This window comes from Pieris rapae, chromosome 11 (genome assembly GCF_905147795.1).
Source record: "Pieris rapae chromosome 11, ilPieRapa1.1, whole genome shotgun sequence".
Lineage (NCBI taxonomy): Eukaryota > Metazoa > Arthropoda > Insecta > Lepidoptera > Pieridae > Pieris > Pieris rapae.
The window spans coordinates 789,983-815,033 of record NC_059519.1 but is presented as its reverse complement, the minus strand read 5'-3'; the positions used below and the strand labels follow the sequence as shown (position 1 = coordinate 815,033).

General features: G+C 33.0%; 3 protein-coding genes across 3 annotated transcripts in view; all 3 read right to left on the bottom strand.

Annotated features, from left to right (window-relative positions):
• Positions 1-8,758, bottom strand: part of LOC110991586 (inositol-trisphosphate 3-kinase homolog) — a 53,297-nt gene extending 44,539 nt beyond the window's left edge. The window contains exons 1-3 of the mRNA XM_022256989.2: positions 8,397-8,758; positions 6,504-6,602; positions 5,578-5,628 (exon numbers count right to left, since the gene is read on the bottom strand). Coding sequence (XP_022112681.1) covers positions 5,578-5,628; positions 6,504-6,602; positions 8,397-8,465 — 219 coding nt within the window. The 5' untranslated portion in view covers positions 8,466-8,758. The remainder of the gene's footprint in view (positions 1-5,577; positions 5,629-6,503; positions 6,603-8,396) is intronic.
• A 1,374-nt stretch (positions 8,759-10,132) lies between these two features.
• Positions 10,133-25,051, bottom strand: part of LOC110991554 (rotatin) — a 34,590-nt gene continuing 19,671 nt past the window's right edge. The window contains exons 23-33 of the mRNA XM_022256933.2: positions 16,843-16,957; positions 16,272-16,494; positions 15,541-15,701; positions 14,375-14,533; positions 13,268-13,474; positions 12,953-13,131; positions 12,298-12,493; positions 11,824-11,993; positions 11,184-11,403; positions 10,976-11,079; positions 10,133-10,588 (exon numbers count right to left, since the gene is read on the bottom strand). Coding sequence (XP_022112625.2) covers positions 10,451-10,588; positions 10,976-11,079; positions 11,184-11,403; positions 11,824-11,993; positions 12,298-12,493; positions 12,953-13,131; positions 13,268-13,474; positions 14,375-14,533; positions 15,541-15,701; positions 16,272-16,494; positions 16,843-16,957 — 1,872 coding nt within the window. The 3' untranslated portion in view covers positions 10,133-10,450. The remainder of the gene's footprint in view (positions 10,589-10,975; positions 11,080-11,183; positions 11,404-11,823; positions 11,994-12,297; positions 12,494-12,952; positions 13,132-13,267; positions 13,475-14,374; positions 14,534-15,540; positions 15,702-16,271; positions 16,495-16,842; positions 16,958-25,051) is intronic.
• LOC110991555 (cytochrome P450 6a2) lies at positions 18,057-23,435 on the bottom strand. The gene is made up of 2 exons (XM_022256934.2): positions 21,990-23,435; positions 18,057-20,167 (listed from the first exon to the last, which is right to left on the bottom strand). The coding sequence occupies exons 1-2, from the start codon at positions 23,302-23,304 to the stop codon at positions 20,004-20,006; spliced, it is 1,479 nt and encodes a 492-aa protein (XP_022112626.2). The 5' UTR covers positions 23,305-23,435; the 3' UTR covers positions 18,057-20,003.

Sequence of the window (25,051 nt, the reverse complement as noted above, 5' to 3'; positions counted from 1 at the left end):
TTATTATAAAGAGGAAATATTTCTTAGTATGTATTTTTGCAACTACACTAAAAAATTAAAAAAAAAGCATAATAAACTGATTAATCTATATCATAGAGCTCGGTTCGCCTAAAGTAGCAGTGTTCCTTTATTATTATTTATTTATATATAATTATTACCAATTACTCAAAAACTATTGTTATTGCTGAAGTACTGAAACGTTAAACTTATACGTATAAAGACATTTACAAGTTGTACAAATTGTCTCATATAAAACATCTTAAAAAAGAGTCGAGCTATAATCCTTAATCTCTTCATTTTGTATCTTAGTCCATTGAAAAGTTACATTTTGGGTTGCGTTTTTTAGAGGAAGCAATTTTATTTTTTTGATGTGTAGGAGGGGGTCAGTGAAAGCTAAAACCAAGTTTGTGGGGTCGCCACCCTTGTCCCACGGCCACCATCTTGAAAATAGGGGTTGAAATGGTATTTACAATATATCTCTTAAGCTATTTATTTGAAATAGTTAACAGTTTTTGTTGCAAATTAAATTCTCTACAACAGTTTTTGGTCCAGTAACTTTTTGTCGTAGAACTATAAATAATAAAGTTATAAGCGAAAATCTTCAGAAATTCGAGAAATAATTTTATATTTTTCGGTGTAACTTATTTGTTTATCATTTTACGAAAAAATGATATAGTTGTCTTTATACACTACTGTTAAGGCATACTGAATAAACCCCCTGGTTATGTATTGTTACAAGGATCTTAATCGTTTTTAACACCCGGCCCCTAGAATTATTGGGTGTGCTGCCTACAACACCTTACAGATATAAAATATATAATATTGCAGAAGAATATATTACCGCAACGTTTTATACAGATTCATTAAAATGTAATGAATTGGAATGAAATATTGAATAAACTAGCTTGGTTGGCGTAAGATATAAATCTAGCCAAAACAATTTCTTGAAATACTTTTTTTTTGATTGATTGCAAACGTAATCTTAACAATAACTATAAATGGATGAACATTGTGCATCTTAATAAAAATGGATTTGATAACTTTTTATTGCCCCTTAACAATGGATTCAGATAAAACAAGAAAAATAATTGCACTTTCCAGAGATTTCTTGTCCATTGTTTTTACCTGCTTGAGGCGACATATTATACAGTTTTTCTCATTGTTCGAGACATATTATGTTGATAAGATTATGTAACGATTACATTATGTTTTAAATTTCACTCAAATGGAGTTGTTTTTCTGCGGCAAGTATTGAACACGTGATCGTGGCCTTGAAGAAAATGAAAAATTTACAGTTCATACACGTTTAAAAACTTAATTTGAAATTTAGATCTTCAGCAACACCACGTAATAAAAGTCATCTAAATGTTACGAAACGTATATTTTTCTTAAATCTAAATAATTTTCTAAAACAGCGGAGCTTCTTACGTTCCTCATAAATACATTTTTTATAACCTACAATCAAATAAACTGTGTTTATTGTTTTGTAAAATAGTTTGATCGATATAATTTTTTACAAATAAAAAAATATTGAATATTTCTGTTTCTTAGAGAAACAATTTTACGTTATGTAATTCATATTTTTAATATTTGCAGAACAACTAATATTTTTATTTCATATAGTTTATTTTCTAATAATTTACACCAACACAACTAACCTTCCTTACATTAAATTTTCTCACAACGTGAATTTAATAAATAACATATGTACAATGTTCTTTGAGAAATACGATATCTTTAAACCAAGAAGTAGCCGATCAGCCTTTTATGCCTGACATATAACACAATGTTTGGATTTAAAATACGTTATCCTCACGTTGTTAGTGTACACATAGATAGATATCTATAGGTGAACAGCCGTGATGGACGACCACAGAGTTTAGAAACGCAAAAGCCAGTGGCATTTATTACAATTTTAAACTAAATATTTATTGGACTGAACCACGTCGAAATAATATAAATTTTCTAAAACATATCGCGAATTACCATCAATGGTGATTTACTAAGTATAAATCATATAATAATTGTAGAAAGAAGCAATAATTCCATCGATTCAATATAACAAGAATATTTCCTATTATGAATAATGCAGGATTTTTTTCTTACCGCATATGGTATATGGATTTGATTTGAGGCCAACAAAAGGCGAACGCCCCTACGGGACTCCCAAAAAGGTCATCACAATGAACACATTATGTGGGGTTTGGATTGCCCGACGTTTTATTAATAAAATAAAATGTTTATTATGGAAAAAAAGAATTTGAATTTGTAGGCATCCCTACTCATCGGCAAAGAAGACAGAGAGTGTAGGCCGAGAGAATAGATGGGTACATCGCCGGAGATTTAATTAATAGTCGGAGATCGTATCTCCCAGGAAAGACCAAGACCGGGAGTCGATACCACAGTTCGAAAAAGACTATTATGATTTCCGATGGTAAAGTCACCTAAAAAAATAACTTAATCAACAACTGAATCAATTACAGGAATTAAAACAAATTATTAATTGTCTTACTTAGGTATCAAAATTAAGTTTTGTTTACTTTTGATGAAACAATACCAGAACTTTGAGTGAATAAACAATAAGAAGCTTACAAACACTGAAAATAATTGTTAATTTTATATCGTAATATTCGAATGCAGTAAACGACATTAAATAAGTGATAAATCCTAAATTGTAGACGGACGCTGATGATTCTTCCGCTTGTGAGTAATAAATAAAATTTAAAACAAAATCTTAGAGGTTTAAGGGTAAAATCGGTAATAAACTATACAGTATTTCCCACGGGGATCAATTTGATTGTCAAGGGCTTTTCGAAAATTTATTAAACTTATTTGTGATTTTTATTACAGTTAAAAAAGTACTAAGTATGCTCTTTAAAAAAATTACTTAAATAAATTAAAAAATTAAATTACTAGAATTTCTCCCTAAAACCTATAATTTCAGTGTCTTAAGTGAACAATCCTAATATCAAAACATAGGCATAGGCATGGGCATTATGGTGGAGAAGGTTATAGGTTGGAAAACACTGCTATAGACTATATAAATAGTATATAAAATACGGCTTAAATATCGAAAATTTCCATCAAGAAATAACGAGCTTTGACGTTAAGGAATTAACAAAACAAACGACTTTCCATTCCCTTATACTTTCTAATTAAAATCATGAAATTCAAATTAAAATACGAAATTCTAAATAGCAGTGAGCGTCGGAAATGGTGAAATATTATAATTTATTCCTAAAACACGTGTGGCGGACAAGTGATAGTAATTTAAAGTATTGATTTAGCTCAAAAAAGTAGCGAAATACACGTGATCAAAATGTCTACTTACTATTAATGATTTGGTCGCCATTTCGTTTTCCTTTTTATCGATTTAGGTATTAAAATGAGATAAATTATATTTTCCATTCAGACATTTTCTATCTGACAATTCAAATTTACAGTTCGTTGCGCGGGATTTTCCATGTTCACTTTTCGCGAAACTTCCTTGCAGGAATATAAATGAGGAGGCTGAGTAGGAGCGTAATCGATATTAACCTAACATTTTCAATAAATAATGATTCAGCACGGAAATCTTTCTAATCTGTCACAGGCGTAAATAAAATTAGACGCAAAATAAAAATTTATGGGACGAATCATTCGGCTACAGATGTTTACAAAATATCCTACACAATGCCATGTGAAGCTGGGGTAGGCTAGAAATAACTATAGGTTGTTGTCTTTGAAAGATTTATTAATTGTTCATAAAATCAATTTAGGGTATCTATTTTTAACATTTCTTCTTTTTATTTCAAAAATTGTTTATGCGTCGCGGCAAATGAAACATATTTAAATTCTTGTAATAAGATTTATAATCCTAATAAAGTACCTAGGTATATTTTATAGTTCCTACTACAAATTTAATAATTGAATAATAACTATTCATGTTTTCATATGACATATAGTGCCTATCTCGAAAATAAGCCGCTGTTTTGCTGGTTAAATTGTTATGTACTTAACAAAAATTTCTGTCATTTTTATTTTAACTTTTTATATATTATATGTAATTGTATTTTTCAATAATTTTTTGTATAACTTATGTTTACCTTAATTGTCATTCCTTTTACATAGAATATGTAGTTATATATTTATAAACTTTCAAAACTAAACATCATAGCTCCTTTTTTTAGATTTACTTTTTATTATCCGTATGATTTGTTTATAATGTCTAATTATGGGATTAGTATATTAAGGCAAAATACGCTTGTGAAAAAATCTAATAAATAAGAGTTCACTGAACTTTATGAAGCCTTTAAAATACTAAAGATATCCAATAATTAAATTCAAACGAAATTCTTAAAAACTTTCGCAGCGTAAAAGTGAGCAAACAACAATCAACGTGACCATGCTAGTTTAAATAATTCTGGAATATAATCTAAGCCACAATTATACGATCACGTGTCAGCGGAACCATAGAAAGAAAGCGGGAGCTCTCTCGGGCGGGAGTGAACACGTGACCTGCGCCCGCCGGTCGAGCACGGTCATTCGCTCCAGACTATTAACGCGTAAAAAAACCCATAAAGTACAGACTATGAAATTTGTATTTCCTCTTACATTAAATTTGATAGAATTTGAATTATGGTAACTTGAGATTTACGTTACTATTTCTAACACAAAGCAATGGTTTTTAATTCGAATGTCTTCGTTCAAATTGGAGCCTACATTAATATATCCTTAGTAAACTTTTATCGGTATTTTTTTTTAAGATAAAGCTTTTCAAATTAATAAGATTACGTACAATACGTAAGTACAATTTTGGATAAAGTACTATATATTGTTGTCTTGTGTACATTCTGAAATAATTATTAAATAATTGTATAAGTAATAACAATAATATATTTAATTTTAAAAGCTGATAACGCACTCGCGAGCCACCCGGCATTGAGTGTCCATGGGCGGAGGTATTTCTAAACATCAGATGAAGTTCATGCCCGTTTGTCCCCTGTTCTATAAAAAAAAGCTTAATTTACTATACCTAGGTAATATTCCATCCTCATAAAGTTTCGTAATAATAATTTGGGCAATATTGTATCTTCGTTGTAATATAATATAAACTATTTAAAACATCTGTATGTATTTCAACTTTGTTTACCTGAAACCGATCCAGATACGCAAAACCTCTGTTGTTTACGATACAATATTAAGGCGTAGATAAAAAATATGAATTTAAATGTAAAGACGCAAATGCACACGATAAATCCATGTTTCGAATTTAAATATAAAACCTTGTATAATTTAAGACTATGACGCAATTTCGAAAAAAGTTTATGTAATATTGTTTATAAGGAAGAAAACTTTTGTGTCGTTTATCTTTATAATAAAAGTAAAACAATGCTACATTATCTCTGAGGAATAGGTTTTACTTCCTTAATATTTAAAAACAAATGCTTAGATTTATCGCAACAAACTAAATATAAAATATTTTGTACAAAAAGTTAGCAGTACTTAGGCGTTTCGCTGAAGACGCCTAATCTTCTTTATGGTATTTTGACATAATATATATGTAATTAATATAAGATAACACGAAAGAAAACTCACCTTCTTTGAAGCATGTTTGTCTTTTTTGATAACTTTCATGCCATTCTGAAACTGAAAACAACATTGATCTTACTCATGTACTTGCTAAATATTTATAGAATGTTACCGGTTCTTTATTTTTAGACGAGGCCATTGCGTAAAAACATATTTATCAAACTGCATTAAAGTTTCTTGCAGAAAGCGTGAAAGATTGTACCTTGCTCGGTAACAATTTACGCAAATGATTTAAACGAAACGCAACATGATTGAAACTTTTCTTTTATTCAGTTTTCGCGGATGTGTCTTTGTGATAACCCGTTTTATTGCACTTCAAATATAAATATCTATAGTTTTCCTTCAGCTTATTGCTATTAAAAGCTTTTCTCTAAGCACTTATTTAACAGTTTTTTTGCTACACCTATATCTTAATATATATATTTCTTGTGTGCGTGTGTATGTGACTGAACTCCTCCTAAACGACTGGACCAATTTTGATGAAATTTTTTGTGTGTGTTCGTGGAGATTCGAGAATGGTTTAGATTCACAATTTTGTCCGCTGGACAATGTTTTTTTTAATTAATTAGTAGTTGTTGATTTTGGAATGTTTTACATTGGATCCGACAGACGGCGCTACCATCGCACTTTCAAATTTTAAATAATATTCGAATTTTAATTTTAGTCTGTCCCGACAGTTAGCGCTGCGATCAAATTAAAAAAAGTTTTGTTATCATTGTGTTATTGTAGACCATGTGCTGGATCGTTAGATATTGTCATAACATTTGAATAATAATTTTCATCAAAATGGTCCAGAATGTTTTAGCTTATTAAAAAAAGTTTGAAATTTTCAAATTAAAGACGTATAGACAGGACAACGTCTGTCGGATCCGCTAGTATATATATATATTGCTTATTGCCCTCATAATTAGAATCGGTTTCCGAATACTTACAGCACAATGGAAGCAGCTGAAAAGTGATGTTGAGGGTGAACTTGGGCTGGAAACAGGTAACGCCTCAATTTCACAACTCGCATTTTTGCCATTCACTACCTAAAATTAAAAAAAAAATCATATTAATATTTTCTATGACTGTGTGGTGTCGTCGGAGGTATACAAATAGTATTTGTAAATAAAAGTAGTATTATAATAGTATATACAGCTTTTGGACAGTCTGTCTCTTTCTGTTGTCTATAGGTATTTAAAATTTATTCGGTATTGAACCTTTTCTAGAAAAATATGTTGTTGCAATTTAAAATAATCATTTATAATTGGTTACAGCCTTATAGGATTCGTTTCAAATAATTTTATACATTTATATTATTGACTGGGTTAAAAAAATCTATGGATGATAAAAAACGAATTATATATTCGATTTTTTAATCCCTTAAGATAGCTAGGGAATCTTTAGCAAAGAAATTTATTACAGCGCACTAATACGGTACGTTATAGTTGTATTAACTCTTTGTGTTGGTTTTCTCCATATGATATTAGGAAAATTTATAGATACTGTCAACATTTAGGTTATTGTAATAACGATACGGTACTTTTACTCTAAGGGCCAGTGTTTATGGAAAGAAAGTTTGTTATTTTTGGTTTGTCTTTTTTAAAGAACCTACGAGGGAGGGAATTTTTTTAAACAGCTTATCTAAGGAAAGGACTTTTTAGCTACCTATATTATTTAATTTAATATTTAATATTTGTAAATGCAAGCACTGCATACAGAACAACACTTTATATTTTAAGTGTAATCTCATGTAAGCTATTAATATAATTGTCTTATTTATTCCTATACATTGCATATTATATATAACATATACATTGCATAATACCAAGAGCAGTCGACATGGTGTCCCACCAAATATTACTTCGCAAGATTGAATTTATGTGAGTAAGAGGGGTTCTCAATTAAAAGACCGAATACAAAGAGTATGTCTTAATGCCGGTCTGACACAAGCAACTACACACAAGTGACATTTGGAGTTCTCAAGGCAGTCCGCCGTCCTACCCTCTGTTGATACATTTGAAAGGCCTAAGCAATTTTCTACTGATGAATCGAAACATATGACCCCCCTGGATCCGCCTGATGATTATGATTGGGTTAGCATAATCTTATATTAATTCTATATTTATCTCATTTATGCTATTAATTCACGTGAACGTGAACATTGAGAATTAAAGGTTGTTCAACTACGTTTAAATTGTTAAGGGTAGTATCTATTACATACTGATATATAATACAAATTAAAGACAATATAGGGAAGTAATTTTATATGTAAAGACGTATTCGTATTTAAAAGATAATGACGTACCATAAAAATGCAAAACAGTATGTAAATTTATATCCGAACTGTTAATTTAAAAACAAAGATTGACGCACGATGCCACCTAGCAATATTTTATGCAAATTCAAAAAGTGAGGATATCAAAAGTGGACGTTTAGTTATTATTTTTATTGTATTCATTAAATAGGTATCACATCATTTCTTATAGGCTGTTGATTCGCCCTTGATTCGTAACAAATTAAATTGGTAAGTGCGCTACTTTATGAATAAATTATAATATTATTTGAAACTCAGACCATATACTATGAAGCAATGTATAGTTCAATTATTCATACATAATTGATAATTTAATCGAGCAGTGATGTAATTGTTGATAAAACTATGAACTTGAGAAAAACGAAACACAGGTTGCCTGAACATGTGGTTAAAAATACACAAGCAAATTGACCATCGTACTTTTAAATTTTGATATTGATCAATTCACACGAGTTGAATGCACCAATAAACAGTGTTATGGCCTTGATTATGCGCGTACGCATGATAAGAGCCATGCTGTACTTACATTAGCACTAGCCTCGTTGTAAACAGCGGAATAACTTTCCGGTGGAAAGTTGAATGGCAAGGCGGACATATCCGTTCTAATTCACAACACAAACACTATTGGAGGGCGTAGGGACACGATCAAGTCAAGTGGCAAATGTTCCGCAGATTCATTGTTCCTTATTGATCAACATATTGAGCCGCAATATCACCACGCGCGGGTGTCGGGGAGACCACTGACGCTCCGTCGCGTCTGGACACGCACATATGCGGATTATCACGATTTACGCCTTTAATGAGTAATGCAAACTTCCCGGTCGTAAAATTGGCCGTGTGAGCCGGTATTGGCGCTATCGGAACGAACGAGCCACTACTCAATTGATTGCCAGCCTGCAGTGTATGTCGAGTGGACGAGTTATGCACACGATTAAATCTACCTACATTTTTTATTAAGTATTGACGTGTTTACTTGCGACAGGTTTTTTTTTATTTGTGCGTTATTGACAGGATCGTTGATACTATTTTTATAATACTATTTACGCAATAAATGATTTAATCTGTGCACTAGCACCGGTAATAATTAAAAATGTGTGAATGGCGATTATAATTATTTATTTTTAATTTAAACTAATTTAACGTTCGCTGCTTTTAATTCGAAAGGTCTCCAAGGTAAATAAATTCCTTAAAAAATTATTGGCTAATGTATGCAAATGAGTATACTTTAGCATAAAACCTTCTGATGCTATTTTTAGTATTCATTAATGGTCAACTTCAATTAAACTTTTAAAAGGATCAATGAAATGAGTGAACGATTATGAAATATATTTTGGTAGGCTTACCATATTATAATTACAATCACGTAAGTTGGCAGTACTTATTCAGTGAAGTCGATTTTTGGAGCAAAACTACCACGAAATTTCTCTAATCTAATAGCCATTGAATCTCCTATGCTGGTGAAGTCCCAACAAAAAAAATATTTCACATATCACACGTCTATACCGTTTTCTAAATTACTATACCATAAAATAAATATTTATTTTGATGTCTAAAGTAATATATCTATACTTTAAGGTATATTATACATAGTTTGTGCTTTGACAAGGGCTTCTGAATGTTTTCAATATTGATGTTCGTTAGCGGTAACCATCCACATACTCGTCTCTCTTATTATATTAATATATTGCTTTTCTTATTAATCCTGTTATTTCTATACTATTTAGACAATTTTTTATTTTATTTACCAATTGTCCTACAAGTCCGACACTCGTCTAGCAAACATAGCAAAATACACATATTCGAAACTATATCTTTTCCTTCATAGGGATGTCGTTTCGTATTCAAATGTTGGCTATTCTTCTCTCTATAACTAACGTATTCTATTACTTCCTTGTGCATATTGAATAGTTTCTTCATGTGGAAAATTTGACCGTATTTCTATTTTTGTTAAGTCAAAAGTTAAATAACTTAATTGGCAAGTAAGTTATGTGGTTAGTTTAGATTAGTAAACGTAATTTTAATTGCGTTTACTAACCACATAAACATAACAACCAATAAACATGTCTTTAGTAAAATTCCCCTTAGCACGTCAAAATCTTCTCTGATACCCACACTATTAGGAACATTTTATTGAGTACTGGCAGAATTGTTACTTAATTAATAATTGACTTATGATTTAGTTTAGCACGAGCTTCCATGTTATCCTAGGGTAGGTAAGGAAGGGAATAAAACACTGAGCAATTCATTTAATACTTATAATAAGGTTTAAAACAAATACAGAGAAGTAGAATTTTATTATACATAAAGGAAAATAAATTAGTAAAACATACAAATAAGAAGAGAATTGTATACGTTAAAGCTCATTAATAATAATTCAGTCTTTTTATATTGGTAAAAGGGAATCAATAAGCAGGACAAACTGAATTAAGGAATTATTTAATAAATTACATACGTTAAAAAATTAGAAACAAGTATACGTATCCGTGCGCACAATGTGTACGCAAAATATATACGTTCATTTACATTTTTTATGCAATCGTCTACAACATAAGTAAAATACGTATAATTTTGCTGATTAAATCAAGTTTGTAAAATATTGTACGTATACGTGAGAAGTTGCAACGCCCTCTGTGCCGCGACGTCATTGCTCCTCTGCAGCCTTTGCATCGTGGTCTGGACTGCCGTGGTGATACCAGAACTCCGAAGGACTAATTTGGCCTGAAATAAAATGTATATTGAATTTCAAAAGGAGGTTATCAGTTTTACACAAGTATGTTATTTTTTAAGTGTATGTCTGTCCACATTTCTCAAAAATATAGAGATGTTGTTTTATCAAAATCGGTAAATTACTTTAATAATGTAGTTAGTAATCTTGGAAAGATCATTTAATATCTTTAATAAATATTAAAATTAAAATAAATATTTTAAATATTAAATTTTTAAGTTTCTTAAATCATAACAATGTACAGAGGCAAACAAAATTCAGTTGTCTTTCATCACAAAACACGTGAAATTGATAACCGGTTTACGGTTTTTTAGAAGTAACTGACTTCAATAAAAATAGGGTGTAATTAATAAAATATTTGACTAATATTGGTGGTGTACCCGATGATTATTAGCAGCAAGGGCCCATACAGCACGGCTGGCCGAAACTATCTCGGATGTGTCGCCGGTCAACAGCGAGCCTGACAATACTTCTAGAAGATCCGCTGGAATATAATAATTTTAAACAATAAAAAAAAACAATATTAATGTTCTGTCTCATTGATTCAGTTTCGGAGTCGTTCTATTATGGGGAGTTAATTGTACGTACGTGATTGAAGAAATGCCAATCTCTGATGATGAGCAGCGTGGGCCAGGGAAGTGAGTAATGGGCGTGGTATGGGTCTAAGTGTGGGCGAAGACAGCACGTTAATAAGAGCCGACGCCCCATCAGCGTGTCGGCTCAGAGCCTCACACAGTTTGTACCACGCTTCGGTATACGAGTCGTTATTGCGTGCACGTAGTTTGCAGGCGCAAGAAATTACGTCAGTCTGAAAAGAAAACAAAAAAATTACACAGTAATTTAAATGATTTTTTTATATTAATACTAGCAGACTCGGCCAAGCGTTGCTGTGGCTAAGGTTATTGTTATATTATATAGTAGTTAGCTATTCATTCATATATTGCCCAGGGCGACATCTCTGTCTCAAAAAGATAAAAAGTAAAGGCTATTTTGGGAACAGACTTTAACCCCTAAAAATTCGCAATTATGTTGGTTTAATCTTGTCTTCATGGTTGCGATACTCATTGCATATATGTTAGTCATAGAAGCGGCCACATTGTTTTACATGATCAATTTATAATTAGTATATATTTAATTAGAATAAACATTTAATATGGATTTTTTGCTTGCCTGTTTTTTTTATGTGTACCTTTAGTGAACGGAACATTGCAAGGGGAAACCAAAATACCTTGAGTATAAGAGACCGACAGTGCTGGTTCGGTGTGCAATGTGTGAGCACTCGCAAGGCGAGAGGCAACAGATGCGAGGCACGAGGCCGGGAAGCCTCGCGACTCACCAGCGCACACACTTCGCTCGCGAGGCTACGCCCGGATACGCAGGCGCACATCGCGCTCCAGCCTGTAATGAGAAATATATGATACAATTCTACTACTAATCTACCTAATGGGTCTGCCCCTTCGCAATGGGCATTTCAAACGTAACCCAGTTGTTACAGTCTTTGGTACTGTTTTATACACGTCAGAGAAATAGTGCTAATGTCAGCTGTCACTGTCATGTGTCACAGAGCGCGCAAATTAACCACGTAAATATCTAAAACTTAGGTTACTATTAGGAAAACAATGATTTAATCCAAATTACGAAATGAATATAAAAATATTTGAAAACTATTCGTCGAAATTACGATTCGTACTTCGAAACTTACCTTTCGGATTGTCATTAGTAAACGTAAGCAGCAAGTGCATGATTGTATCCCTCAAGGGTTCCGTCATCATGTACCAGGGCCACAGCTTGTTGTGAGAGGTCACGTCTTCGGACAAACGCTCCTTACTCGGGGCACAGTCTAGCATCGAGCTATTGGCCAACATCAGGACCCAATAGAGATTGTTTAGTATTGGCTCCTGTAAAAGTCAAAAATAATTTCATAATGTATTTGTATTATTATTAATATTTTTTAATAATTCATTCATTCATATCATACATATACAGAAATGTGTGCCCATATAAGAAATTTAAATTTGTACAAAATAAATCTGTATAAACTAGCATTAAATTATCAAAAGGAAATGCCCAAATGGGATGCAACCTTTCCAAAACTGCTGGCGTAGATCCAGTGGCTTGTGTGTGTAACCTATGAAAGGAGTTCTAAATTGTAACTTATAATTATATTTATAAATATATTTGTTACTTATAATTATCTAAACAAGTAACAAATATATTTATTTGATTGTATTATCATATTTTTTTTTCTAGATATGGCTGTTCAATTAAAATATCATACACATTACATATGGTATTGATGACCATCTTTTGGATAGAACTATAAATAATCTAATAACCAAAAAAACATCAGCACTGACCGAATTAGCATTCCGAATGACATCCATAGGTTTACCCTGCAAGGACAGTTTATCCCTAAAAGCCTGCAGCGCAAGGTTCAGCACTGTGGGAAATCGGCGATGAACCGCGTACATGCGACTGCGAGGACTGACAGACAGTACTGACGCCATACAGGAACATAGAGAGGACCACGTCTCGTCTGAAAGGAGAAATTAATTAGTTACTGTCTAAGCTAAATAAGAATGTATGAGAAGCTTACACTCCTAAACGGCTGAAACGATTTTGATACATTAATTCATCAATATCACTTATTCCTTATAATACGGAATACATACCTTGTTTTGTCAAAAAGTTTTTCTTCTCCAAATGCTCTTTGAAGATCTCCATCAATATCTTGCACAATTCCTCAACTATATACTCCGGTTGGCAATCACTCAAACCGACGCTACCCGACCGCACGTTGTCTATGAATGTATGTTTGTTTCCTTTGTGAATCGATTGCGCCAATTGGGTTAAACAAAACATCGCCGTTGACTGCAATTCTGCAAATATCGTTTAGCATTATAGCTGGTCTAAACAGTTCTATTGGGACGCCAAGTCTAAACAGAGGAAAGGGGAGATTTGATATTTCTCTCCTGTCCATGGGCAGGTAACAGTCTAACTAGTTCTAATTAAAAAGTTAATAAACCATTGAATATACATATATCTTCTTCATATCCGGTACACTCTTGATCGCTATGTATCCCACCTATCTACCCCTTCTATTACCACTACGGTAATAGAAGGGGCAGATGTTAGAGGTCATCCTGCTGCAGTGATTGACTGAACCATACATATATAGGGTGTCCCAAAAAGGTTTCAAGCGATGGTCCAGAGATGGAGCTCCCGTAGAGGAACCCAAATATCCCTGTGTATCTTTTATAATTATATTTTTTCTGTTTTGGGTGAATTTTTACGAATAATAATTTAGGTATGCTAATTTTATCACAAGAGTGACAGCGTAATGAAATTTACAATTCAGGGTACTAAGCCTGGACCACCGCTTCACACTCATTTTTAGGATACCCTGTATACTACGGCTGACGCATGTAACTTAATAGTAAGATCTGGTGTCCGTATTAATCGATCAGTATCTAATGTTAACAGCAGGGCTACTCTGTAAATCGATTGGGTTATCTCATGCTAAAAAAAATGTCCAGTTCTTTTAATTACCATAGATAGCGCTGATGTGGAAAGGAAAAAATATAGAAATTGCTATTACTCCTGAAGATGGAGATTTATATCGAACTGAACAGGCGTTTTTCCACAATCCCACCAGACGTTAACTAAGATGAGGACAATTAGAGTGCTGTAGGACTTATGAAGTCACGTAATCCGTAGGATCTGATTTCATCCATATCTAAGATTGAATTAATAATTGTTTCAATTAAAAATCAAATTACCTATATCATCACTTTCCAAGAACTGCAAAAGCATTTCAAATAATAAATTCGAGTTGTTTTTCTTCAATTCCCACCAGAAGGTGTCGCTAGCTGATGTATCGCTTAGTAAATATCCCAGTAGTAGCGTGGCCTGCGTGCGCGCAAAGATTTCGTTATCAGCTGAAAATATATTTAAAAAGCTATACATAGTGGAATTTAATATACATATTATGACATTTTTAGATCAACTCAACTCAAACTCATATAGCTAAACAAGTAGATTTATGAAAGTAAAAAAAAATTAATTAATTTACATTTACTACGTCTACGTTTATATAAGGATTTTATATAAGGGCATCGCATAAGACAATGGCAAGCGGCCGGATGCGATGTTTGATACCTTGGAAGATGCAACGGGCGTTCCTAGGGAGGGACCCTAGTTAGAGTTTAACTTGGTACAATCTAGATATTCAAAATATCGATAAACGACTCAGATGACATGCATTTAAACAATTCAGGTGTTTAATGACTTAATTCATAAGTGATTACAACTTATCTATCAAATACTTTAATTAATGCTTTAATCTCTGATAAAATTCCAATACAACGATTCATTTAATCTTTGACCGATATTTTTATTTAATATCAAGAAAATTATTTTTTGCATAATTTGGATTGCCATAATATTTATATACGTAGTATTTTAGTTAATAATTAGAAGTGCAAACCAAATAGCAATCATCGCACACTTGAAGCCAAATGGTGCCCTATAGCAGTTAGTTTCCCACACTCTAAAATTTTAATTTAAAATTATTGTTTCCCATAACGCGCAAAAGATCGATTACAGCTATATTCTTTATTGGTAACATAAGTGTCTTTTAGCTCAAATAAATCAAGTTTTTATTAGCATCGCAACCCTTCCACCCCAAATTTTAAGTAATAGTTATTTATATATAATTTGACACGGAGCTTCAAACAAGAGTTTCATTTATTTCAACATCCCTCAAAACTGCCACCGAATTTAACTCCTATTAAAACATTCAAAAATAATATTCAGGACTAGATTACATATATTGCAGAGCACATGTTTTCTTTCTTAATAAATTTGTCTAAACAGTCCCCTAATAACGTAATAAGTTTTAGAAAATGTTCTAAAAATAGTCAAAATAAATTATAGAAAAACTAACCTTCAATTGGTCGCAAAGTGTCGATCAGGTAATGTAAGCAGTCCTTAGTGGAGGCTAGGAGTGCGCGTACGCACTTATGTCTCACCGCGACGCATAGAGTGCGACAGATGCTACCGCTCATGCTGTCCTGCTCTATCATACCCTCTGACCGGCTCAAACATCTGTGAAATAGATACAATATAAAAACGTTTTATTTAAATTCGATATCATTACAGTTGGTTGATTGAGCAGTGTTGGCTCTGGACTCTCATCCCTGAGGTCCGTAGGTTCGATCCTCGGCTGTGGACCAACCGGCTGGCATCAATTTAATTGACTTGCCATTGTCAAGTCCATGCCTGCCTTATAGCCTTTTAACAGCACACAAGAAAAAAATTGACAACAATTATAAACAGCTAGCTTATTATGACATTGTGTTGATGTCCTTATTATTTGACTTAATGAAAATTAATATAACATTTGCCTATTTCCATATGGCTGATTGTGCGGATTTTCATAATTGATTAATCACCAAATTTTTGCAAATAAATGATTTATTATTATTTTATTCATGGTCGTCAGATGCTACTTCGCCATAGCTTAATACGCACATAAGGTATCTCGGAAACCCTGCGTTTGACAAAATATAATAGGAAAGATATCTTACTTTTAAAGTTCAGTAAAATAAACTTAACAATTATTTTCATTTCTTTCTCATCAGTTAATTATTAGGAATAGTTTTAAAAAATACAAACCGAAACATCACCCTATATAGACCCCGTTCGTTCCAACTTTGTATGGGACTATTCTTCAACATTGAAACGTTTGTGAATACATCGGCAATGGCTGTAATTAGATCGCCAGTCGGTGGCGGCTTTTCAAACCCATGGGTCGGTGACACGATGACGTCTTGACTCTTTTGACTGCGAACTTCAAGTTCCGCTCTCTTTTCTAATAAAGCAAGTGGCATGTTTGGTTCTGGAAAAAATGGTTGAGTTTACACTGTATTTTAAAAAATACAGAAATTTATATGACGTGGAACACAAATTGGTTACAAATTTTCTGTCCATCGAAGCGTCAACATTTATTACAATAATATAATACGTAAAAACAAAATTAGCTACTTAAATTAATTAAAATTGTAAATTCAAACTAGGCAACAAGATTTACAGTCTTAAATTATTAGGAGTGGTTATAATAATATATATAAATTAAATGATTATGTAACATATATTTACGGAAATCTGAGGCCCAGGCCTAAAAAGTTGTAGCAGTTTTTATTAAAATACCACTAATAAAGACAAAACAATTATTAAAATTACTTACCAAGATAGGATATATCGTTCGAATAACTGCTATTGCAGAAATCTATTAAAATTTGTAAACACTCTTCCACGAAACTGTAATCATCTAGGGACATAAGTAGATCCCTTTCTAACACCTGAAATCAATATACAATATTTACATAATAATTAATCACGTGGATATGAAATAAATATTTTTATATAATATGTCGCAACATTGTGAAAATAATTATACAATTTTTTTGACCTTGTGAGTGTGAATTTTGTGCTGGAAGCTAGAATTTCAAATCGGTGACACAAGAAATTGGGAACAGAACCCGGTATATACATAGTTGTTTTTATAGGCAAACGAGCAGTAGCTTGAGCAGTAGTAGTATTAAGTGATACCACCCGTGGACTGCACACTGCTGGCAAGTGCGATGCCGGCCTTTTAAGACAACACAAACACATATTTCCGGATTTCATAATACGCCCAAGATCAACTTTCTAAATCTTAATTTCATTTTACAGTTATAGCATCCACTAAATCTCAGATGTAATACATGAACACGACCCACAAAGACGACAATTCTAAATTATACCTAGTATAAGAAATAATCTATGTAAAAAAAGTCGAGGTCAAAGTAAAATCATTTCTAGACAATACTACTGCGTTGTATTTACAACGACAGTGACTTGCAAATACACTGATTCAAATATTTTATTAGAATTTATGATAATCCAGACAGTGAACAATAAATAGTTTGTATGACCATGACGTCATATGAATGCCGACAGATTTATTTCTTTATTTTGTTGCATGTACAGAAATACAATACGATTGAGATAATTAAAATAATATGGTCTTATAATCGAGCGATCTCTTCCAGATTGTCACTGACCACTTTGAGCAAGAAGTGGAAAACAAAACAAAACTAATGGAAACAAAGCAATAAAAACATATTATGTTACATATGGATAATAATAAAAAAGAACACATTAATTACGATAATTTCAGTTCAGTACAAAAGTTAGGGATACAATGTGGACTTGTGGGTAATTTATATTATTTATTTGTAGGAAAAAACCTAAAAACTTCAGTGCGTCTAATGACTCTCATTATGAAACCTAAGGATTAGTGGTAAGGCACTGACAACACGTCAATCCCCGGCTGTGAACAAATGCTTTTTCCTCATCAACAGCTTCTACAATGAGTACTTTCCACGTTCTGTTTATATCACAAATAAAATGCAAAAATAAATATTCACAATATTTTATTACTCAATAACATTAAGTACAAATACATTAAGTTTTACATATTAAGACATAATTAAATGTAAATACGCAGTTGTTATATAAACATATATTGCCTTGAATATTGTCGTAACTGGTATTCTAGTTTATAAATGGATTTTATTCCAGTTTTTGCTGTGAATACAAAAAAAAACAACAATGTAGGCTCTCGGTACTTAAATTAATTAGTTCGTATAATAATATTAACCTGCTGGTAAAGCAATTTCTGAGATTATAGTGTTCTACTAAACCTCACCAGCTGGAACATATCAATACGAATCTAGACAAAAGTCTGCTGCCAGCAGGGCTCAGTTATTGTTCTAAAACATCTGGCGTATTCGCTTTTTTTATTATAGAACAGGGGGCAAACGGGCAGGAGGCTTACCTGATGTTAAGTGATACCTCCGCCCATGGACACTCTCAATGCCAGAGGACTCGCGAGTGCGTTGCCGGCTTTTAGTACGCTCTTTTCTTGAAGGACCCTAAGTCGAATTGGTTCGGAAATACTTCAGTCGGCAGCTGGTTCCACAAAGTGGAACTGGAAAAACTTTATAAAATCCTTGACGCTGCCAACATCGTCCAATTCATATTGCAACAGGTGGGACATGTGCATCGAATAGCGAACGACAGTAACCCAAGGTCCTGACAGATCTCACAACTTGATAGCAAGAGGAAACCCGGTAGACCGAGGCTGCGTTAATGGGATGGAGTTATCAAGGACCTCGATACAAAAAGAACTGAAGTTCTTCGAATATATTTGAGGAGGCTCAGGGCTTGCAAGGAGCTGAAGCCATTGATGATGATGAAATACATGTATATAGAAATAATAGAAGACAATAAGCATCCAATCGTTAAATCGGAATCCTTCACACAACTTTACTAATTATATTTGTAAAGCAAATAACGTTGAATAAACATTCTGTTTTCTTGTTTGACTCAATTAATAATAAAGTTCATTCATAAGAAAAAATAATCTAATATTTATTTTCTAATTAAGTTTAAATTTACTAAAATATATTCGAAATTTGACACGTATTTTTTCGAACCTAAGTTCAAAATTAATAATTATTTATTCAAATATTTAGGTAAAACAATGTACTCTCATGAACGTCGAAAAGCAATATAAATTAAATGCTTCTATTTTTACATTTAGTGCCAGTTCCCAAATCAAGTGCGGAGAACGGGAGAGAAGAACTGGCAATAAACTATCCACCACTTTTTAATTGCGAAGTTTTTTGTTTTACACAATGTTTGTAAGGAGCTGCAACCACTACACCATGTTCCGTCTTATGTATTGAATAGTTAATTAATAATAATAAATTAAAAACAAAGATTTGTCCTTTATCAACAGGAGTGATGGTGAAATAGGAGCACGCACTTATATTATCGTGGTAACAATACGCGATCTCAATAATTATGTTGCAATCTTAGTAATAAAATATTACCCGGAAAATCCAAATTACGTACACAAATTTATGAAGAATATTCAATTGCTATTTGTGCCTAAGTACATTAACAAATAAGTATTAAGGCACAGAGACTTTATTGAAAGACGGTCAGAGTCCCGGCAAAAACGAGGCGCGGATCACACTAATCTCTGAAGCAATATAAAACTTATATTTGATATATTTATATTAAATAAAAAAAAATATTTATAAAAATAATAATTGATTTTATGTTTAAATGTATTTTTATCAGCAGTGCGATATTTAAATTACAAATACATAATAAAGTTAATTACACAATTATCATACACGTCAAAACATGAGTCAGTCAAAACCGCCTATTTACAAAAAACAGTACAACGCTGCAAAATTTTCGATACAATTTTATAAGCAGCTGTAAATACAAAAAACAGCTCAAATTCAGCTAAATTCTACAATACTGTAAAGGCATGGCACTCCGTATACATCATATTGGTTTAAATCTTAACCATATGCCACCTTTGTTTTTGAGCATAACGCTACGCGGATCAAATTGAATAGTGGGTGTGGTTTTAGAACATGGTTCAACAACGAAGTTACTGAGAATTCCCGTGAGACCGGCTACAACTGTAAGTTGACCGAAGCGAGCGCCTGAAAGAAATTATACAGAGTTATAGTAGGTAAATTAATGCATTTATTAAAAGGGCAGATTCGCAAATCATTTAAAGTAAAATTTCATTAATATACATATAGAAACTCATGCGTAAGACATACAGTCAAAACCGTTTACAACATCGAAGAACAACATACCGGTTATATATACCAAAATCCGAGGTCCCGGCTAAATTCTATTGTATTAGGTACTTAAAAACAACGTCATCGGTTTTTACGACCAAATATGAGTAGTCAGTTTCCAATGATTTTCAGTTCTCGTATTTAAGATTATATAATTTTGCGTTTTTATCCTTTAAAGACCTTATATTGTGATCTATATTAATTTAATACCTTTCAAGCCGCTAGTTAAATGGCGCTATTTAGTTAAGAAGCTAGGCAGTTAATTGAACTGCTTATTGAAGAAATTTAATTTACAAATAATTATTTTGTATTTCAGATGTTTCATCTTTTTAATTTCTGCAAAATAATGACTCTTCCGTACGAATGGCATAAGCATTAGCCAGCCAGTTTATTAAATGTTGTAACCAACGCTACTGAATATCTTTCAGGCCGCTAGATAAACATCGGAATTTAGTAAAAAGCCTAGGCTGTTACGGCTAATTGAGTTGGCTACGACATACATATGATGTACATGCTTTATCTATTTCCTTTTCCTCTGTTGAATGAACAAAGCTAACAAACCACGTACTATCATCTCGTATATATATCGTTATAATAGACGGTAAACTCATACTGTTCAATTTAAGTAAATCTATTTTTATAAATCTACCAATATAAATATGCTAAAGATCGATCAAGTGAGCGTAAACGTGGAGGAAGCTACGTGTAGCTCCACTAACCACTGACGAGCCGACCCGAAGGCCTAAGTGGCTAAGGCTGAGAATTTCCACATATCCTGAGGCCGGAATAACCTCAGTGCGTTTCAGAGGTTGTGTCTAAGCAGTGATTTGTAAGCGCAGATAGTAGATGTCGCTACACGTGAACTACAGCAACTATCCAATAACATTACAGGGAACACTTCGTAACCATGGCAAGTACGCGATACTAAATTTGTCCCATGTAATAATAGTCTAGCAAAAGTTATACATATATGTGCACTCAGATTAAAAAAAAATATTTAGGTTTTAGGGAGCGTTCCAGTATTACGTAACGAAGTTTAGGGAGGGGGGTTAAAACGTTACGATGCAGATGCGGGGATTGAATTAAGCGTCATTTTAATGTCAATTTAATGATTTACTAGGTGGTAACGAAACATTTTACTATTGGTTATTTACAGAAAAAAGTTACGGGGCGTTGGATGTGGTGGGGGGGTCAAGAATTTCCAAAAATTACGTAACGTAATATATGAATGCTCCCTTATACTGTTTCCATTGCGAAACCATTTTTGAAATAGTGATACAAATAAAATATTGTAGCCAAATGAATAATATTATACTTCGAATATTCTTAAACAAGAAATCTTTTCAATTCACTTGAGATAAATCGAATTGATAGCTCTATCTTCGAATGTAAACAAGGCTGACTTTCACACTTGTGCGCTCTGAGATTAACCTCAACCGATACTACGTACACTGCGTAATTTATCATGATGAAATTCTAAACGAATACACTAAGATTTATCTATACTAATATAAGAAGATTTGTAATGTACTCCCTACAAACATAGTATATTTAAATTTATTAAAAATTTACATATGATTTTTTTATAGTTGCTTATTAGTCACTTCAATAAGACATTTTTGTCGTAACTGTCAAAATACCGCGAATCTGCCCAAAAATAAATTTGACATACACTTACCAGGACAACTTCTCGGTCCATCACCAAACGCTAAAAACGCTTGAGGATTTGAACCTTCGCTAAAACGTTCTGGATTGAATTTATCCGGTTCCGGGAAATATCTAGCGTCCCTCTGTATACAATACAAAGGAATGAGTACTGCATCTCTCTTCTTAAAACTAAGCTCCGTTCCTTCCAAAGTGCAAGGAGTCGTACACAGTCTCGTTGTGAGAGGAGTGGGTGGGTACATTCTCAAAGTCTCCATCACAGTTTGGTTCACCAGCCGCATCGCACAAACTGCATCATAATTCAATCCATTACACCTTTCCAAGCATTCTCTAATCTCAGCCCTCAATTTAGTCTGCAAATCGAAATCTTTAGACAGCTCATACAAACAAAACGATAACGTGGTGGCAGATGTTTCCAATCCAGCGAGCATGAAGATAAAAGAATTGGACGTTATCAGTTCATCCGTCATACAAAATTCTTTCTCTGTTTTTTGTACGTTTAACATCAGCTGCAAAAAGTCATGCCTCTGAACTCCCGTGGTGCGTCTGGTTGTCAACACCTGATTGATGATATCAGTAAAAAACACTTCAACGTCTAGCGGATATGTCTTGAGATTCAAAAACCTAAATAGCCATGGAAAAAATGTTCGACAGTATCTTTTGAGTATAGTGGAGCGGTCTGTCTTAAACATTTTCTGCGACATAACTAAAAATGGCGATTCGGGATTCTTCATCGATCCAGGGTCCACGCCGAATGCACAACTGCCTATCACATCGGTGGTGAACCGGCTCATTAATTGTGGGACATTGATTTCGTCCGTTGGTTCCAGGTTCAGTGCTCCCTGGAAACCATTTGCGCATTCCGCAATCAATGGGAACATAGCTTTCATTTTTGCAGACGAAAATGAGGGAGTCACTATATGTCTCATCGCTTTCCATTCAGCTCCACTCATATTTGCCAAATTTCTGAGTAGGGGTTCTCTTTTGGTGTCTGTTGATACCGATATACGATCGCTAAAGCTCTGGAACTCTTTCGATAGCACACTTTTTACAATATCTATATCTATCAAGAAGAGCGTGGGTCTCCGTGCTTGAAAAATGCCAACATATTTCTCATTCTTATAGAAATCATAAAAATATTGTAACATGCTTGTATAGCTGCGTCTCATTGTTAGAGTTGCGCCAAAATTTCCGAATATGGGACACGGTTCTTTATAAGGCACATTTCTTAAAAACCAATACTTTCTTCCATTCGTCGTGTAATGAAGAACTGTCAACAGTAACACTAAACACAGTACAATTAAAAGTAATAGAATAAAAAACGGCATTTTTATTATCACTGTTATTACACTCGACTGTTGTAAACAACGCGTGGCCGTCAAATGCGAGAGCGAAGTCGCGGCGTGCGCGTGCAACGACGGCGAGCGGTGAAATAAGCAGTGTCGATTGTCGGTATGCGCAAGCGTCAACAACCAAGACTCAAGATAAGCTTCACAGCCGGCGTGCTTCAAGGCCATGTAGTGTTGACGTACCCCGCCCGTGACTCGAATTTATGCCCGCATGTCGTGCGCAAGGGTGCTTCTATCCATAATAGGCTATTTGACATGAATATAAAGTGTTAATCAGAGTAAGCTGTGTAAAAACAGATTTGTAAATAATCATTAATTTAACAAAAACTCTATAATTAAACAAATAGCTATTCACGTCAATAATGTGACACAAAATAGTCACAGTAGACGTGATTTATTTTAATTTAACAATTTTCACAAATTTATATTTGTGAAAATTGAAGAATTTAAAAAATCGTACCATACAAACTTTGTAAAAAATAAAAAAATCAAATTAAATAAACTCGGAATAAATTCTGTTTAATCTATATTACCCTTAATTTTTATGTAGTCTACAGTGCTGAACTCTTAAACGGCTGGACCGATTTCTATAAATTTTTTGTATACGTTTGCGAGGCGCCCTGGATGGTTTATGTCAACACAGCAGCCCAGCGCTGTAAACTATGTACTTTCATACTTTATATCCTAAACGCTTGAAATATCATGCAGGACGTCTATCGGGTCCGCTAGTATCGGCACCATCGGCACCATTCTTACTAAACAAACGAACACAATAACGATTCAGAGAATTGCAACATTGATTCAACAAATGCACCGAGCGACAAAACTTAACTCGTAAAATGAGCAAAATGTGTGAAAAGTTATGGAAATCCCCGCGGTTAATACTTTGAACAATTTTCCTGCTTTCAATAATAAATTAGTTTCTCGTTTACTGTAATAATTGAAATTATTGTTATATATCAACCAACAGCTACTATCAATCCTATACAGAACCAGTCTTAATTGCAACGAATATTTTTCTAAAGCTGTAATACTTATTATTAGTATAGAAACTGATCGTAATAACTTAACATTTATAACTTACGAAACACACAAAATAATAGTAATATAATAACAAAGAACTATGGAAAGAAAAAAGTAATAGGGTACATTTTAAGTGTGTATGTAATACGTGTGTGCTGTGGTAGAACCTGACCCTTGCTCAGCATTTTGCCAAAGACCACAACAGTTATTTTGCGCCACAGACACAAAAAAAGAATATAATAATATTAGAAAAATAAAAACAGTAAAACTTAACACTGCCAAAATTAATACTGTCTTATAATTTTACTACTATCTATTAATATTTAAAAAAATACCTGAAGACTCGGGCATTTTTGGTGTGCTTTAGTATCAAATAAAGTATTCTTAAATATTTAAGTAGTCTTTATAAATAATGAAATCATAACATCGGATGTGTATGTGAACAGAGTGGACGAACGACTTAATAATTTCCATTGTTTTCCCAAACAAGAATAACAAATGCGCACATCATTCACAAAGCTATTTAAAACAATACCAATTACTAACTTTTTAATGTTTATTTACGCGACTGGAAATATTATTTATATTGTAATACAGCTAACATAAATTGTATATCACACAAAACAATTATACTTATGGTGTAGCCAAAATAGCTATTCCATGGCATATGCTATTCGACGCTGCTTTATTTCTAAAACGCTAG

Bases quoted from the DNA above. Each gene is read 5' to 3' on its own strand.
- LOC110991555 (XM_022256934.2), bottom strand. From the start codon at position 23,304: ATGCCGTTTTTTATTCTATTACTTTTAATTGTACTGTGTTTAGTGTTA. The intron at 20,168-21,989 runs GTAAGTGTATGT...AATTTCTTTCAG, and splicing joins TGGACCGAGAAGTTGTCCTG to GCGCTCGCTTCGGTCAACTT.